The sequence below is a fragment of the Aureococcus anophagefferens genome (genome assembly GCF_000186865.1).
Source record: "Aureococcus anophagefferens unplaced genomic scaffold AURANscaffold_20, whole genome shotgun sequence".
NCBI classification, from domain to species: domain Eukaryota; class Pelagophyceae; order Pelagomonadales; family Pelagomonadaceae; genus Aureococcus; species Aureococcus anophagefferens.
Window position 1 is genome coordinate 598,769 of NW_008705580.1, and position 15,581 is coordinate 614,349.

At 53.1% G+C, this 15,581-nt stretch overlaps 5 protein-coding genes across 5 annotated transcripts; 3 read left to right on the top strand and 2 right to left on the bottom strand.

Annotated features, from left to right (window-relative positions):
- Positions 1 to 1,138: 1,138 nt before the first annotated feature.
- AURANDRAFT_72173 (hypothetical protein) lies at positions 1,139 to 2,694 on the top strand (the record flags this gene model as incomplete). The annotated part of the gene is made up of 4 exons (XM_009041316.1): positions 1,139 to 1,504; positions 1,549 to 1,665; positions 1,699 to 2,036; positions 2,087 to 2,694. The coding sequence occupies 4 exons, from the start codon at positions 1,167 to 1,169 to the stop codon at positions 2,320 to 2,322; spliced, it is 1,029 nt and encodes a 342-aa protein (XP_009039564.1).
- Positions 2,695 to 3,798: 1,104 nt separating this feature from the next.
- AURANDRAFT_66215 (hypothetical protein) lies at positions 3,799 to 5,340 on the bottom strand (the record flags this gene model as incomplete). Its single annotated transcript, XM_009041344.1, has 2 exons — positions 3,799 to 4,094; positions 4,200 to 5,340. The coding sequence occupies 2 exons, from the start codon at positions 5,338 to 5,340 to the stop codon at positions 3,799 to 3,801; spliced, it is 1,437 nt and encodes a 478-aa protein (XP_009039592.1).
- A 373-nt stretch (positions 5,341 to 5,713) lies between these two features.
- Positions 5,714 to 7,770, bottom strand: AURANDRAFT_54534 (hypothetical protein; the record flags this gene model as incomplete). The annotated part of the gene is made up of 7 exons (XM_009041343.1): positions 5,714 to 6,127; positions 6,179 to 6,331; positions 6,400 to 6,995; positions 7,059 to 7,263; positions 7,317 to 7,427; positions 7,471 to 7,531; positions 7,583 to 7,770. The coding sequence occupies 7 exons, from the start codon at positions 7,744 to 7,746 to the stop codon at positions 5,966 to 5,968; spliced, it is 1,452 nt and encodes a 483-aa protein (XP_009039591.1).
- A 325-nt stretch (positions 7,771 to 8,095) lies between these two features.
- On the top strand, positions 8,096 to 13,613 carry AURANDRAFT_72175 (hypothetical protein; the record flags this gene model as incomplete). The annotated part of the gene is made up of 5 exons (XM_009041317.1): positions 8,096 to 9,016; positions 9,059 to 11,218; positions 11,411 to 12,938; positions 13,061 to 13,313; positions 13,362 to 13,613. 5 exons carry the CDS (start codon positions 8,272 to 8,274, stop codon positions 13,401 to 13,403), a joined length of 4,728 nt encoding a protein of 1,575 aa, XP_009039565.1.
- Positions 13,614 to 13,761: 148 nt separating this feature from the next.
- On the top strand, positions 13,762 to 14,172 carry AURANDRAFT_30389 (hypothetical protein; the record flags this gene model as incomplete). The annotated part of the gene is made up of 1 exon (XM_009041318.1): positions 13,762 to 14,172. A coding segment is annotated over one exon (411 nt), but the record flags the coding sequence as incomplete, so codon positions are not given.
- Positions 14,173 to 15,581: the final 1,409 nt, after the last annotated feature.

Genomic DNA, 15,581 nt, shown 5'->3' on the forward strand with positions numbered 1-15,581 from the left:
AGTTCCCATAGACGAAGTTAAATTTCCACGGGTCCCAATCATTTGCCGTGACATCGCCGTCGAAATCGGTCGACCCGCCGAAGAATGCATTGTTTTAAACACGGAGCACTCGCCGAGCGGTGTCAGTTTAACAGATAACAATTTAAAATGACCAGGATACTTTCAGAGGCCGTTCGAGCCGATCGCATCGGGAATCGATGAATTCAATAGCAGGCGTTATCGGCAGGCGAAGCATGATTTCAGCGCAGTGACTTCCCTGCGGCCGTTCGCGTACTACAACTCCCCGCAAAAGCTCGCCGCGTCGCGCCGACGGCGCGGAACGCGGCGGGGGCCACGAAACCGGGCGCCTCGCGACGAGATAATGATTTGGTATCTGCGGAGTTCGCATCGCTGCGCTGCAGCACGTCGGCTGGCCCAGGCCGAGGCATAACATCACCGAAGGCATCGTTGCAGCGGTACGTCGCTCGGGCCGTCGAGGTGCTGCGCGGACGCGATCGGAGACGTTGCGCGACCGGAGACGATTTTCCTCGCCGACGCGTTAACGCGGGTCCACGAGGCCCCCGGCGACGCACTGGATCTGCAACGCGCTACGCACCGGCCACGCGGGCGACGTCGTGGGCTTCCTGGTCGAGGGGCGGCCGGGATCCGCGCGGGGCCGCGTGCGAACGATCTCAGCTGCTGCGGGCCCAGGGCGCGTCGCGGCGCCGCGCATCGAGGTTCGAGCGTCACCGGCTGCGGCGACGTCTTGTACGCCCCCGGGCGATGGTGACGGCCGCCGAATCGCCTCGGGGAGCGCTGGAGAGCGACACTGCGGGGTCAAAACTACCAGTATATACACAGAAGCCCTCTTAATTGACCTACTAGTATAGCGTACCGTGGGGACGACGCTGCTTCGCCAGCGAATGCGGACCTCGAAGTCACTGGGATCGTTGCACAGTTCCGCGTTCCGGCGGCGCTGCAGGGCCATGAGCACCGCTCAATGATCATACTCGCGCGAGCGCGCGCTTCGGACGTTGCATATCCAAATACATGCACGAGAATCTAACTCTTGGACTCGGACAATTGGTTTGCCGGGAGCAAACGATAAAAAAATTTAACTTCCGGCCTTATTACTGAAACTGGGAGCGGGCGGCTAAAATAAACTTTATATACGATATATACGACGTATGGAGGCCGATCCAACAAGGCTATACCTTTTGAGTGTGCTGTTTACCAATGATCAAGTCCTCACAAGTAATGCAAATGCACATCTCAAAGAAGTTATTTTGCGTCGAGATGAAAGGTTGCTGAACCTTGCGCAAATCTTGGATTCTAGGAGTAATTTGCCCAATGCCACGCCCATTGATGTTATCCATGACGTCATCCAGGACGAGGCCCATGTCCTATACACTAAGCTTTTCGAACGGTGCTCTCTAGATGTGGCAAAATCCCTTAGTAAGACTGAGCGCGAAGCCAACGACCTCGAGGACGAGAAATCGCTTATATATGGAGAAGTCGACTTTAAGTGCGTCACGCGCCCTGCGTCGATATCTATTGAAAGTGCGCCAGGTACTTTGCTCGCGTCATTCGTAAGATAAACCCAGGCAAAGGAACTAAATTTTATGACCTCGGCAGTGGCTCTTCGAAGGCACTCTTCATTGCGCGGCGAGCCAACATGGAAACTCAGTACTGCCCAGATTTAAAGTGATCCCGGTATAGGCTGCTTCGCGACTTTGACTGCTGTTGTGGTGTCGAGGTTCTTGCGGGTCTCCACACTGCCGCACACTCAGTTGCGAGTGAATTCAGCGAAAAAATTGCTCCGATGCTGGACTTGAATACATCCCAGAGGGTCTACTTACAATGCGCGTCATTCTTGCATGTAGACTGGTCCGATGGAGACGTTGTTTTTGCAAACTCCACTTGCTTTGGGGATGAGCTTATGTTGGCTATGACCAGACAGGCAGAAAGACTCAAGCCCGGCTCCATCTTTATTTCATTTACAAAGCGTTTGAATTCTAGCGCATTCGACATCCTTGAGAGGAAACGCTACTGCATGAGTGAGCATCAGATACCAAGACATAGAAATCGAATAAGCCACCTTCCTTAGGCTGGGGTCCCGCAACTGTATTTGTCCAAGTGCGCAAAACTCATGATGGGACCTCCAGCTTCATGACCAGCCTTGTTGACATAACTGGTGATAGCTCATACGATGGTGATATCACGGAAGCATGTGAAATCAACATGGCCAAAGGCTGTGTATCTGCAATAATATCGCCACCCACTAGCTTATATCATGATGTTGATTTAGTAGATTTCCCCCGCCTTCGTACGCTCGCCAGCTAGTGCGCATCACAGCTTTTTTCTTCGTCCAAGTGACAAATAGTATTCTGCGACATCGAAGTCGATTCCCAGTTCAGCTGGATCGAGGGCCGGCGTAGATGCAAAGGGAAACTCAAGGGAGAATAGCAAGCAAGCCCAAATCAAAGCAAACAAGGGACGCAGGGATGTTGGCTTTTCCGGTCCGCAAGTAGGACCGAGCGTCCGCAAGCAGCCGACGTCACTCCTCCCCACCGGGACGACCGTGAACGGAGCCTGCCTTCCTGAAACAGGGTCCGACGAGTCGGGCTGCAGGTGGGGTGGGCCCTAACCAAGCTCATCCAAACTGTCTCTACCCGGCATTATCTGAGCGACCAGAACTAAACTCGGCAATGCTCGAACACAGGGGTCCTTTGAATGCGGGAAATATGGCGCTTTCTAGTTTTGGGCCCGCCCGGGGCCCGAACGCGGGAAATTCGACGCTTTCTAGTTTGGAACCCCCCCCCCCCCCCGGCGCCTGAGCAAAGCCCGCAGCTGCCGACCCAAAATTGTCGGTGGCGTTTCGGGTTCCTTGGGGTCCCGTCCGGCGCAAGGGGGTTTCTGGGCGAGGTTCTGCCCCCTGTACTAATGGGAAGTTAAACAAACTGACACAAGCCAACTCACGAAATCTAGTTAGCGGCCGGAGGGACGTGTACTACACCTCCTGAAAATTTGCCGCGCGCGCGCGCGCGGGTCTAGTGCGGGTTGAAAGTCAACTTGTCGCGAATACTTTTCTTGAAACGATCCTCACGCCCGAGTGTCTCAAAATGTACGACGCTGCCGCACTTCAAGATACAAAACCCCAGGATCCTTTCGTTTCAAGGGTTTGTTTTTCGCACTGGATGGACCAATAAGAAACCGGTGACCAGCATTCGACGCCTCGATGGGAAAATGACTAGAGGTGGGAGGCCACCACTACAGCCGACGCCGTAATATTCGATAATCCCAAGTCCCTCGAGCTGACCCAGCTCTAGGTCACGAGCAATTACCCGAGAAGCGGTGCTGCCGACCCAGATGACCCAATTCCCCCAGCGTCATCCCCTAGGATACCAATCCCCCGTATCCTCCTCCTCCTTAACCTAGCCTATAACGCCAGTGCTATGGTTCACCTCATTTGGGTCATGCTCCCACAGCGCTACTACCTGTGAAGCTAACCTGCTACCTACACATACCTGCACATCACGCAGAGCCTGCACACGCAGCGCTACAACAAGAGCGCGGCGCCACAGCCGCCGCCGCTCCGCCGCGCGCCGACCGCGCGGCAGCGCGCGCTCTGCGCGCGGGATCATCGCGGCCCCAGCGCCCGCCCCATCCACCCCGCCAGCGGCTGCGCCGCGCGGAAGAGCCCCAACAGCTCCAGGGCCTGAAGTGCGCCCTCAACCTACTCCACGTCGCCCAGCGATGGCGACCGTCGACGAAGAGTTCCGGCGACAATACCGCGACGTCGCCCCGTTCAATCCCACATCAAAAGATCGGGCGCACAACACACAGCAGTTCATCATATTCCTGCAGAAGATGAGCCAGGTGCAGCCGCTCCTGCGCGTCCTCGTCAAGGCGACGAAACCGACCTTCGCCACGCCCCGGTCCGGCGACTACGACACGTACGTCAACGGCCTCGAGGAGGACCAAGGCGCCATCTTCGAGTCGCACCTCTTGTACCTCGTCTCGTCCAAGACGGCCGGCGTCGCGCAGCAGCTCGCCTCGATCGAACTGCTCGAGCACAACTCGGCGAAACGGGCCTTCTTCGAGCTCATCGAGCGCTACACGCAGTGCAAGGACGGCGGCGCCGCAACGCTTAGAATGCTCCAGGGCATGCGTTGGCGGGACCACCCGTCCCCCGACCGCTTATACGTCGCCATCCGCACCGCACCGGCGCCGGCCAGCCCAGCCGAGGCCATGCGGCAGCTCATCAACGGGTTGATGCGCACGCTCGAGGAAGACCTTGACCTGGCTCCGGCCCTTGGCCGCGGCGACGCGAGCCATGGAGCGCGCCGTGAAGCGCGAGTGCTCCCGCTGGCCCACCTCCACGCCGTTGAGGTCCGCGAGGTCCACGGAAGACTCGTAGGTCTGCAGCGCATCGTGGCGCTTCGCCATGGAGAGGACGATGCGAAAGAGGTTCGCCATGGCCTTCTCCTCGCGGAGCTCCTGGGCGCTAAAGACCGCGTTGAGGACCGTCTGCCGCGTCGAGTCCTCCTCGCGCTCGACGCATCGCTTGTGGAGCGTGCAGACGTCCCGGCCGTCGCCGCCGAAGTGCGACGCGGCGGCCGCCCGTAGCGCCTTCGCGTCGTCCGTGTCGCGCAGCGGGTTGGACGCGCCCTTGAGCCACTTGCTCCCCGTCGAGCGGCCGTCGAGGGCGACCTCCTTCCAGTGCTTCGAGCACGTGTAGCAGAAGACGCGGCCGTCGGGCGTGACGCAGGTGTGCTTGGCGTGGGCCTCGAGGCCGCGCAGCGCGGCGCGCCCGGCCACGGCGTCATTGGCCGCCGCGACCTGGGTCTCGAGCGCGTCGGCGGCCGACCGCGCGTCCCGCGCGACGCGCTCCATCTCCGCGAGCTGGCCCTGGTATTCGCGCCGGACGCTCTCGGCCTGCTCGGCGTAGGCCGCGCGGCACAACTTCTGCATGGACTCCATCTCCGCGCTGAACTGCGTGTGCAGCTGCGTGGTGAAGACGCCCGCGAACTGCTTCGCCAACCAGTCGACGTCCGCGCCGCCGTTTCCCAGCGCCTGCACGATCCCCGCGCTCACGCCGCCGGCGACGCCCGGTGGAAGCGCGACGGCTGCCGGCGGCGGGCCCGCGACGCGCGCCGACGCCGCGGCCGCGAGGTCACGTTCCTCCTGCTCCTTCGCTTCCTGCGCTTCCTTGAGCTCGCGTTTGCGTTTCCGCTCGGCCTTCTCGTCCTCCGCGATCTGCCAAGGCGTTCGGACTGGGGCCGTGTTGTCAGGTTTCGCCTTCTTCTGGTAGGGGCCGCGCGACGCGCCGCGCTTGACGCCGCTGCCTTCGCCTCCCATCGCGTCAGAGAGGTCCCTCGTCGACCGCGATGTCGGCAAATTGCATGATGAGTTCATCGCGCCTCGTTTACCTTCGTCGGGGATCTGCGCCGCCCGCCAGTTCCGCGCGGGCTTCGGGCTTCTTAAAACACGCGCAAACGTCGAAAATCCGCGCTATGTTTACTTCAACTTTACTGCACGTTACCTTCTAGGGCGCTGGAGGCCGGTAGAGTATACCCTTCGATGAACTCGGACGGGCGAGCGCGGGACACGCATAGAGACGCGCCGCTCGACGGGTTTTAAAATCTAGCCGAGCACCGGTTACCTCAGCAACCTAACTTCAGCTGTCGATCTCGTCTCTGCCCCAAGGAACCCGAAACGCGCCCGAGAATTTTGGGTCGGCAGCTGGGGGCTTTACTCAGGCGCTGGGGGGGCGGGTGGGGCCCAAACCAGAAAGCGTCGAATTTCCCGCGTTCGGAGTGGGAGGGGCCCAAACTAGAAGGCGCCGAATATCCTGCGTTGAACCCCCAGGCGGCCCTCGGGCGTGTTGTCTAAGGACCGTCCGTCCGCCCGACGTGGAGCCTTCGCACTATCAAGGGCTCGCGATTGCGGATCACGGTCGCCAGATGCATCCCAAGGCCAGTGACTAAACGCGCGCAATTTTGGCAATTGCAAAAATCTGCTCCCAACGTGCTTGCGTTGTGGCTTCAGTTTGGACCTTTGTGGCGGCTTCTTCTTCAGCACGCTCCTTGCAGGTATTGTAAGTCTTCATATCAAAGTCTTGGTAGACCTTCAGTACATTGGTTGCCTATGAAATATCCGTAACAAGGGGCACGTCATTACACGCTGAAATCCGAGCAAGCCCCTCCACGGTAGCATTCCAGTGCTTTTCTGATTTTTCCACCAGAGCAGTGTATATGATTGGTAAAAGCGTCGGGGCATGCTGCTTCGATAGACATCCATGATTAATCAGCTGGTCATTATTCCACAAAAATAAGGTCCTTTCTGTGACCTACAATTCTGACGCTTTCAGGCATATCTGATGCTCACATCTGGATAAATAGGACAGTTTCAAAAAACCTGAAAGTGCTCAGATGATAGACACTTGCGAATCTGCGCAGGGGATATTGCATCGGATTCTTTTTGGAAAAGTCTCGAAGTAACTTTAACTGTGAAATTCACCAGCTCGAAGAGAGCATCACGCACAAGGAGCAGTGGCTCGTGGCCAAGCAGCTCCAATATCTCTTCGAGCTCATTCATGACAAGCACCTGTTTGGCCGAGGAAGACCAGGGCCAATACCGGATGAGGCCGTTCAGGATTGGGACAGCTGTATCAGGGTCCTTCTCAACAAATTGGATCACGCAATAGGACAATTGCTGATGATACAACGTAACACATTTGGGAATATGAAGTGGGATCAGTGCGCATTGGAGAAATTGGAGATGCTCTCTTTTCAGGGGGATTGCAAAGCCGTTGATGATAGATCCCAGAATTTCCAGGAGCTCACCAACACCGTTATGCCGTTCAGTCTCATAAACGAAACGGTAGAATACATTTGATATAGTCTTGCGTATGAATGATCTATGGCTCATGAACTTGCCATAGATCCGGTGTAAAATCGTCTTCAAATAATCACGTTCACGCGGATCTTCTGAGTCAAATAATTCAATAAGACCTAATCAAAATCTAAAAACACTTCTTAATCATGCTAAAACTTCTGCGGGCAGCGATTGCGCACGATAACAGAAGTTTGCATCGACGTATTTCTTGGCGACTTTCGCATTAACCTCAGATGAAACGATAAACCGTAAGAAGAATTCATATACTACTTGCAGATGTGGCCAAGACGGTTCAAGAACAGGTTCGTCTTCCTCTGGGTCATAGTCTTCGGTTTGTGGTGGCAATGACCGGCAAATATTCGCCCTAACGCAATTCATAATTGCCTATACTGGGTACGTGAGAGTTCCTAGCGGATATCTTTCACGCATTGGTTGACAGGCATGGATGCCTCCGTAAAGATTTTCTGACCTGCAGATGTGTTGACATAATCGACCAGTTCGAGAAGTGTCTGGCGCTTAATCTCCTTCTCTTTTTTCAATGATGCTGCCTGTAAAAAAGTAATTGAAACAATGATTAGTATATGCACTCACATCTTCAAAATTGAAGACATGCGAACAGAGCTCCAGCTTTTGTTCAAACAAAGCCTCCCGCCTAAGAGGAGCAATGTTAATATCGGGAGGAGCAATGATAATATCGGCGCACTTTGCGGCTGGGTAGTCGCGAAGCTGCGGCAATTCATCCATCTCCTTAGCCATGGCCTGTTTGCTCAGGCTTGTAGGCTTGCGCAGTGTCGCACTGTTTCCTTGTTGGTCATCAACAACCGATTCTTTTTTTTTTTTAGTTCCAGTACTGAACAAATTCACCATAACCGGCGCTGCGGAATAATGGTTACGGATTGGGTAGCTCTAGTATTCCGACTCGGGGAACCGGAGTATTACCGCAGCGCTGCGAACTAGCCAAATCGGTATTATCGAAAGCCATCATTGTCAGAATCCGAGTATGCTAGTATGATGCACCAGCATAGTATAGCATGAGCATAGCCAGTATAAGGCAGACTTAGCATAGCCAGCATAGGCCAGTATGAGCGTCCCACTGCGGCATAGGGAGGATAGCATAGTCCCGAGTTATGTAATTAATCTAAGCCCCGTACATCAACTTGACGTTAAGGTACAGTCCGTAGTAGCAGGATAAGCACAGTGGGTGAAGGTCCAGGAAGACTCTCCGTCTATTACAGTGCGGGACGCAACTATAACAGCATACGGAGAATACCCCCCGCAAAATTTCCCGCGATCGAGCTAATCACACTGCAGGGGCGCCTGCCTTGTGCCCAACAAGGCTCGTCTAACCATTCGATACGAAAGGCCGAGTGTATCGTTTCCTAACGGTTTTGTATGGATAGTCCGCCTGGATCGCCTTCGGAGCCCGGATTTGCGCGCGCGCATCTAGTCCAGCGCACGCAAGCGCGCCGAGCTATACGTCACGGCAATGGCGTGCGGTCGGACGGCATTGGCCCGCGCTCACTACTCAAACAACGCAAACAAGATAAGCAAATACTTCATGACGGCGCCGTCGACGACGATTTGACGTCCGACGCTAGCTTGGACTTAGCCGGCGATGCAAGTGTTCCACAAGTAATTGATCTCCAGGTTGACGGTGTGCTTGTTCATGTTCCGTCTTCTCACAGAGTCTTCTTGTTATCTTCCCTATTTGCAGATGCCATGCTTCTTGGGAAGGCGGAGCGCGAAGGGCTGGTTGATTTTACAATATCCCAAGGCGAGGGTGATTTATACTCAGTCGTCCATATTTGGGCGCACAAGATGATTTTTGGGCACGTATTTAAATGGATCAGATTGATCCCTTCAACCAAGACACTATTGAAAACCGTTAAACACTGGTGTGGTTGTGTCGGTGTCACAGGTGCTGATAACAAGCAAGAGCCCCAATTAGAGCTATTTTGTAAATCACCACACCTCTGGGGGACATCACATGTTGGCCTGTATACACCTGTACCTCCGCCCAAAGCACGTGCTATTCTTCAAAGTGGCAGCGCAAAAGCGAGTAGTAGGATTGTCTACGAGGCTGCCACAATCTTTGCGGACGAGGATGACTTTAAGTGCGACAATCATGCTTTTCAGAGTTCAGTTGTACAGAGTTTCCATAACCGATTTTTTTGTGAAGGTTCATTGAGAGTCGGCACTGACCCACTAGAGCATTATAACCGGCGACCTCCTCTATGCTACTCTGCTGAACACAATTCACTAAGACAAAAATGTTCCCACCTTGAATTCATTGTTCGACAACCCGGAATCGCTGAACACCTCGCCACATCACCTCTCGCCGAGTTGAGCTTGCAAGTCAAACGCATTGCGCTTCTCGATCATCCCCTATTCAGCTCAGAGGATCGACTCTATGCGCAATTGCGTTTATTGTATGGAGAATATCATCGCCATCTAAAAGCTCAAAAGTGCAACTATTTCAAGCTCAGACTCCAAACATTGCTCAGCACAGCCAAATTGTGCGAGCAATCGACAGATCAGTGCCCTGGAAGTTCTGGGGCCAAACTAAACAAGAAATTAGGCATGGACTGCATTTTGACGTTGAGCATGCTAGCAGCCGAGGAGCAAAGTGCCGTCCAACTCGCTGAGGCCCTTTACACGACATGGAATCAACTCAAAGGTTTGCGTCAACACCAGCAGTTTACTTCAACGCCAGCAAAACTAGTCGCCATTAACGTTCGCGGTGCACATCATCCTAACTCAGCAACAAACCCGCTGCCTTCTAATGTGGAGCTGCTGGACAAGTTTGAAGCCATGCTAGGTTGGATAGCAACTCATGCCTGTTTTGAGAAGAATAACTCTGTCAGCCACTCAAGGACTAAACTTGAACACAGTTGTATACTATCTCTATTCAAGAAATATAAACGCATCCTAATTTCAACATCTGATTTTGTTTTGAAATTATACACAACCGCCGAGCTCACGTATGATGACAACAAAATTCTGCCAATCCAAGAGGTTATGCGTCGTCGTCGTGTCCGACAACAGCGCCTCTATGCAAAATTGGTCGCCAATGGACGTCAGGTTAATGCCATGCAAGCCCAAGCCATTGAGTGGCCGGCGTTTATAATTCAGCTGGACCAGACCCTTAGACTGAGAGTCTCAAAGCGACCTGTGCGATTTGAGATCCAACTTTGGCAACTGCGAGTCATAGCTGACTTACAACTCGCATCGATATTCGTACCTGTCCCTGGAATGTCTCCCGATTTCGACGCCTCGACGACTTATTCCCTTGCGCCAGTGACCGAGTGGATTCAATTTGCATCATCGCGTGTCAAATGGGATGTGAATTTTGTGATTGGTGATGATGTTGAAGTGTTCTTAGTCTCCAATAGAAGCAATACTACGCGGCTTCTCCATCGTATCACTGGCCAGGAGCAAAATGGAAGTGACGGTGCCTGGGTAGCTGGTGTCATAGTTGCTGTACGATGGAACTGTTATGATGTTCATGTACAAAATCGGCTTCTGCGTGCGATACCACCATCCCGTGTTCGACGCAATGGGGCCATCTTCGAAGTGCGCCAGCGCCAACTGACCGGATCAGCATTAGTCTCTCTCCAATGGGTAACGAATGACACACGATTGGGCGCCCTTGGGTGGGCCGACCCTCAGACAAGTGGTGGATATGCCGAAATGCCAAATCTCCCCCCAAGGCCAAAGGAAGCGCCCAGTCATTCGAATAGTGATAGGTGCTCGTTGTTAACAGCTGAGGCATCACACCCCTACTCGCACGTCTCTGAGAATTCATATCGGTATACTCGCAAAAGTGGCTCCTCGAGCTCCTTTGATCCCAATGACCCAAGGAATGCATCCTTACTAACTCGAGTCATTGCTAGTGCCATGAATATTTTGAATCTAATGCACGTCTTTCGCATTGATGGTGCAAACTTAAGATTAGGATTTTCTCCTCCAAAAAGCAATGTTCATGCTTCACATGAATCATCCTCTAGGGACATGTCTGAAGATCACACATATCAATGCTCTAGTTTTCGACACCGCCTGTTGCGCTTGAGAGCAAATCAACCCAAGCTTTTTACTGAGCCCATCCCAGCCTCTGAGGGTGCTTCTTTCGCGGACGCCCGGCTCCAAGGATGCATTGCTGCTAATGACAAGCGTAGTAAACGAGCAGTAAATGTGGATGAAACTACCAAGGGTGTTTCAGAGAATTTTAATGCAAGAAGTGGCAAAAAAACGGGAAAACACGTGCTTGCCTTTGTACAGAGGGTTCAAGACTGCGTCGCAGAACGAAGTCGCTCTCTGACAAATATGCGACTCCCCCTTGGTGCGCTCGTTAGTGAAGGAACCCCGCTGCCTCAATTGCGCAGTCGTGGCTTGGTTGATGTTGCTCTGGAATTTACATCTCGCCGCCGTCGATCGCTGAGGCCCCCACGGCAGCGAAGGTCGGCTATCGTACCTCTGGTCAACGACTGCTCCCTTCTTGTTCAAGTAATCTCTGCACACCACCGCCCTTTAGACCTAGAAAATACCACGAGCGATCAGACTGACTTCAAAAACTTACCGGCAACGAGCCGGCAAAAGGCAAGTAGCGCATGGTTGGATTCCGGGAGTTTTGTATCTGCTACCTTCCAGGAACACCGCCGTCGAACCATGCTGGCCATGGGACATACACCTCGGTGGAAGGAGATTCTCGATCTACCATTTACCCCACCCCTTGGTGACTTTTCCCCAACAAACCTCATGCAAGTGAGCGACACTTTAAGATTGGGTCTGTTCTCAGAAACAATGACAGCTTCGGCAAGATCGGTCGAGGGCCATGTTCGAACCAATCCCCAAAGGAATGACAATTCCGACGAGACAGGTGATATCACCATTAGGCGATCATTTGTGGGAGATCTGGAAATTCCTTTCACAACGCTGTATTGTAATGGGGGCGCCGAAGGGCTATTAGAGGGTGTTTTTCGTTTGAGAAATCCAGCGATCCATCTCAATGCTAGCAAGTTCCATGTGGGTCAAGAGACGCGGACTATTCAACAGGATTCAGTCATTTCATACATACACCTCGCCATTTTTCTACGCCCACCGTTAGCGGCACCCGATAAACTACCCGTGGTGGTGTCCTCACTGGAGGAAGAAGGTCTTATTCGCTATGGTGTCAACTGGGTTCAACAACTGCGACTTTTTCTCGAGAACATAAGTGATGTTGTAAAGCGACCAGTGGATAGTCGCATTCAAAATCGGTTAATCGAGGTCTTTGGAAACAACATGCAAGGAGATGCTGTGCTCATCTGCCGCTACCTTACACCTCAACAACCGCCTCCAGGCGTGGACACGTCCTACAGGGCCGCGCGATTTGTGAGTTTGATTCCATTTTTAGACGACTGGCAATCCTTTGGCTGCGCAAATCTCGACGTCTGGTGTACTTCACAAGAGTTTCTCGACATAGGCGCTGGAGACTGGGAAGAGCATGGAATTCTTCTACACAATTTTGTGTGGTGGCTTCAGCTAGAAGCCAAAGTACCTGCTTCCAGCTCGGACATCTTTCTCGTGATAGGATCCGGTATACCAGAAGGTGATACAGTCTATGTCATGCAACGACAACAACAGTACTCGGCTCTAGATGGCACGGGGATTCTCCTTTGGAATGCATGCACTGGTCACGTATTTAATGCCCTTGATAGACGGTGCCCGCTTGTAGACATTGGTTGCGTTGTCACTGGCGAAAATATACATGCCAATTTACAAGGGATCAGAGCATTGCACTTGCTCACTTATAACTTCAACGATGGGGAACTCTGGCGTCCGTTTTTTGCAACCAAGCCGCCTAATCCCATTGCGTGTGGTGGTTATGTGTGCGTATGTAATCCTGGTCCAGTCCAAATGTCTCGACCTGTGAATCTCATGTCAGTACAGGACCAACGACTGCTTTACGATGCTCCCGATATCCTCTACGCAGAAGCAATTCAAAGTGATCTTGCGAATGAGATCAAGGTGCGTGGCTTTTTGGGTATATTTGCTGAGTCTAGTTCCACAGAGGAGGGTGCGTCAGAGCCGTGCAATGCAAAAAGAGAAGCATGCAACTACATCTTTTAGCATTGATTTTTCTCGAAGACTACAAAAGTGCGTCTGGCATACCGTTCTTGCGTCATTCTTGTCTATTGCGCAGCTTACTACCAACACTTGAAAATTTACAAGAGGCAAATAGACTTTCACGTCCTGCACTTGAGCAACATAAGGCAGATGCTTCAGCCGAGGTGCAGATGTGGGACCTTGATGCTATGGCATTCAACGTGCCGTATACTGACACCAACACGATTACCTCACGCATATTGGCCACAAACATTCACGACAACCGACGCCGAGATGTTCAATTTGTCGTTGGAGTTTATGTGCATCCAATTATCCATCGTATCTTTTCTGTCAGTCTGCTCCGGATATCACTCTGCACTGACGCTGTTGGTTCGTAGGTCTGGGTTTACTACGGCACTATCAGCCCCAGGAACCCCTAGCCCCAGTGGGGTCAAGGGGGGAAGTTTAGTAGGCAATGAGGACAAGTACCCACCACCCACCCGCCCGCGCACTTCCGGGTGCGCCTGGCAGGCCTGCCGCTGGCGGGGGGGGGGGGTGTTTCCGATCTGCCTCTTATCTACTTCACCTCAGGCTTCATCCAACTGCACCTTCATCCAACCCAGTTTCGAAAACTAACTAGGTCGAAAACCAAGCAACCCCGGGGCAACTATTCATAATATTATGGCGAATTTGGCGTACCTTGACAAAGTGCGAAACGCGGCGGAGGACGCGTATATGACCGTGTCACAGGATTCACACCTACTTTAACTCGCACACAGGTATGGCCACGCACGAGGAATGCGAGATGAAACAGAGAGGAAAGTGTTTGAGGCGTTGAATAACAAGAACTGGGGCGCATCGTCCACGACTTTAAACGATATCGCAAGAGAGACGTATTCGTATGATAAGTTTCAGAAAATATTCAAGCTCATCTGGGAGGCTGCTGACTCGCCGCCCAGGAATTGGCGTAAGGTTTTCAAGTCTTTGATGCTTTGTGAATATCTGGTCAAGAATGGCTGTGAGCGTTGTGTTGATGAAATTCGCGACCACTCGTTTCGAGTACGCCAGCTACAGGATTTTAATTACTACGAAGATAAGCTTGATCGGGGCCAGGGAGTACGAGAAAAAGCTAAGCAGCTCGTAGAATTGCTCGTTGACAATGACGTAGTTCGCGAGGCGAGGGAGAATGCGAAACGGCTCCGAGATAAATTTGTGGGGCATGGCTCCGGGAATAGATTCAGTGGACAGGGCGGGGGATCACCTTTACGTGGCCATCTAAACTCGGGCGGGGGGTACTCTGATAACAATATCAGCAGTACCCGATACTCTGACAAGAGCGACTTGAGCGTCGGCGCTAGCTACTCGGACCGCAGTTCTCCATCAGACGCCTCTGGCCGATATGACTCAGAGCCTATAATTGAACCCACCGATCCAGCTCCATTGCGAATCAGGCCCAAGCTTAGAACAATGCCCCTCATCAAGTTGAAGTCTGATACTACATCAGGCACAGTGGTCGATACATCGTCGACGTCCGATCCTGCACCCATGCAAGATCTCTTCACGGAACAAGCGCTAGAATCACATTCATATATGGGCGCCACACACAGCGCATTACCTGCCCAAGACTCTGCCTTTGATCCACGCGGTGAAATCGTTCACTCTGAGGGCCACCCAGGAACATCAGGCGAGAGTCAATATCAGCCTTTTGCTGCATCTTTTGATACGCATATGCAGTTGCCGCAGCCGCCACAATCGCTGCAGCTGCAGCAGATGTCAAAGCCAGCGACCTCGATGGCATCTCAGCAGCCACCATTGGCTCAGTTACCGACGCAGCCTCAATTCCCCGCCTACTTGCAGCAGCCCGAAGCATCACCAGCGCTTCCTTTCGGTGAAGGATTCACGACGCAGGCGCCTGCAAATGATGATTTCGGTGAATTTTCGGCGTGCCCACAACCGACCGTACTACTGGCGGAGGCCACCGCCGTGCCCACAATTTCAGCAGACAACATGAGTTCCCTTTGCTCTCTCGATTCACTCTCACTAAATGGATCAACGCCCCTCTCAAATTCCCAAGCGACTTGCAATCGAGGCCTAGACAAGCTGGCCTACGCTCAACATGCAGCCTTCACCGGCCTTGATGGCTTTTCCACGGCACCACAGCCCATGCGTCCTAGTGCTATGCATCCTCCAGGCACACTGAAGCCTAACTACACTCACCCCCCCTATACCATGGGACAGACCAGTCTAAGCCCGGGCGGCCAATCCCAGCAGTCACAGCTCGCAGCAAATTATTCAACACAGATGTTTTATAACGGCCAGATTTTCCAACAGCAAGATTTGTGAAGGCTATTTTATTCGTGGAGTGTGTCGTTACTCGACGATACTTCACAAATGACCAGCCTCTAATATTACATCAGAGAAACCGATAAGGACTGGACCAAAAGACTCCTACAAGTTCACCAGCAGACTCACCTTCCATATGGTGTGCCCTCCTGGGCGATAGGTAGCGACGTTCATGTTCTTCGCCGCTCTCGCTAGTCGCGCTCATCTGCCCACTGATTGATCACTTTCTTCTCGATGCGAAGCCGCGTGCGCCCCGCAACCCCCCCCCCCCCCCC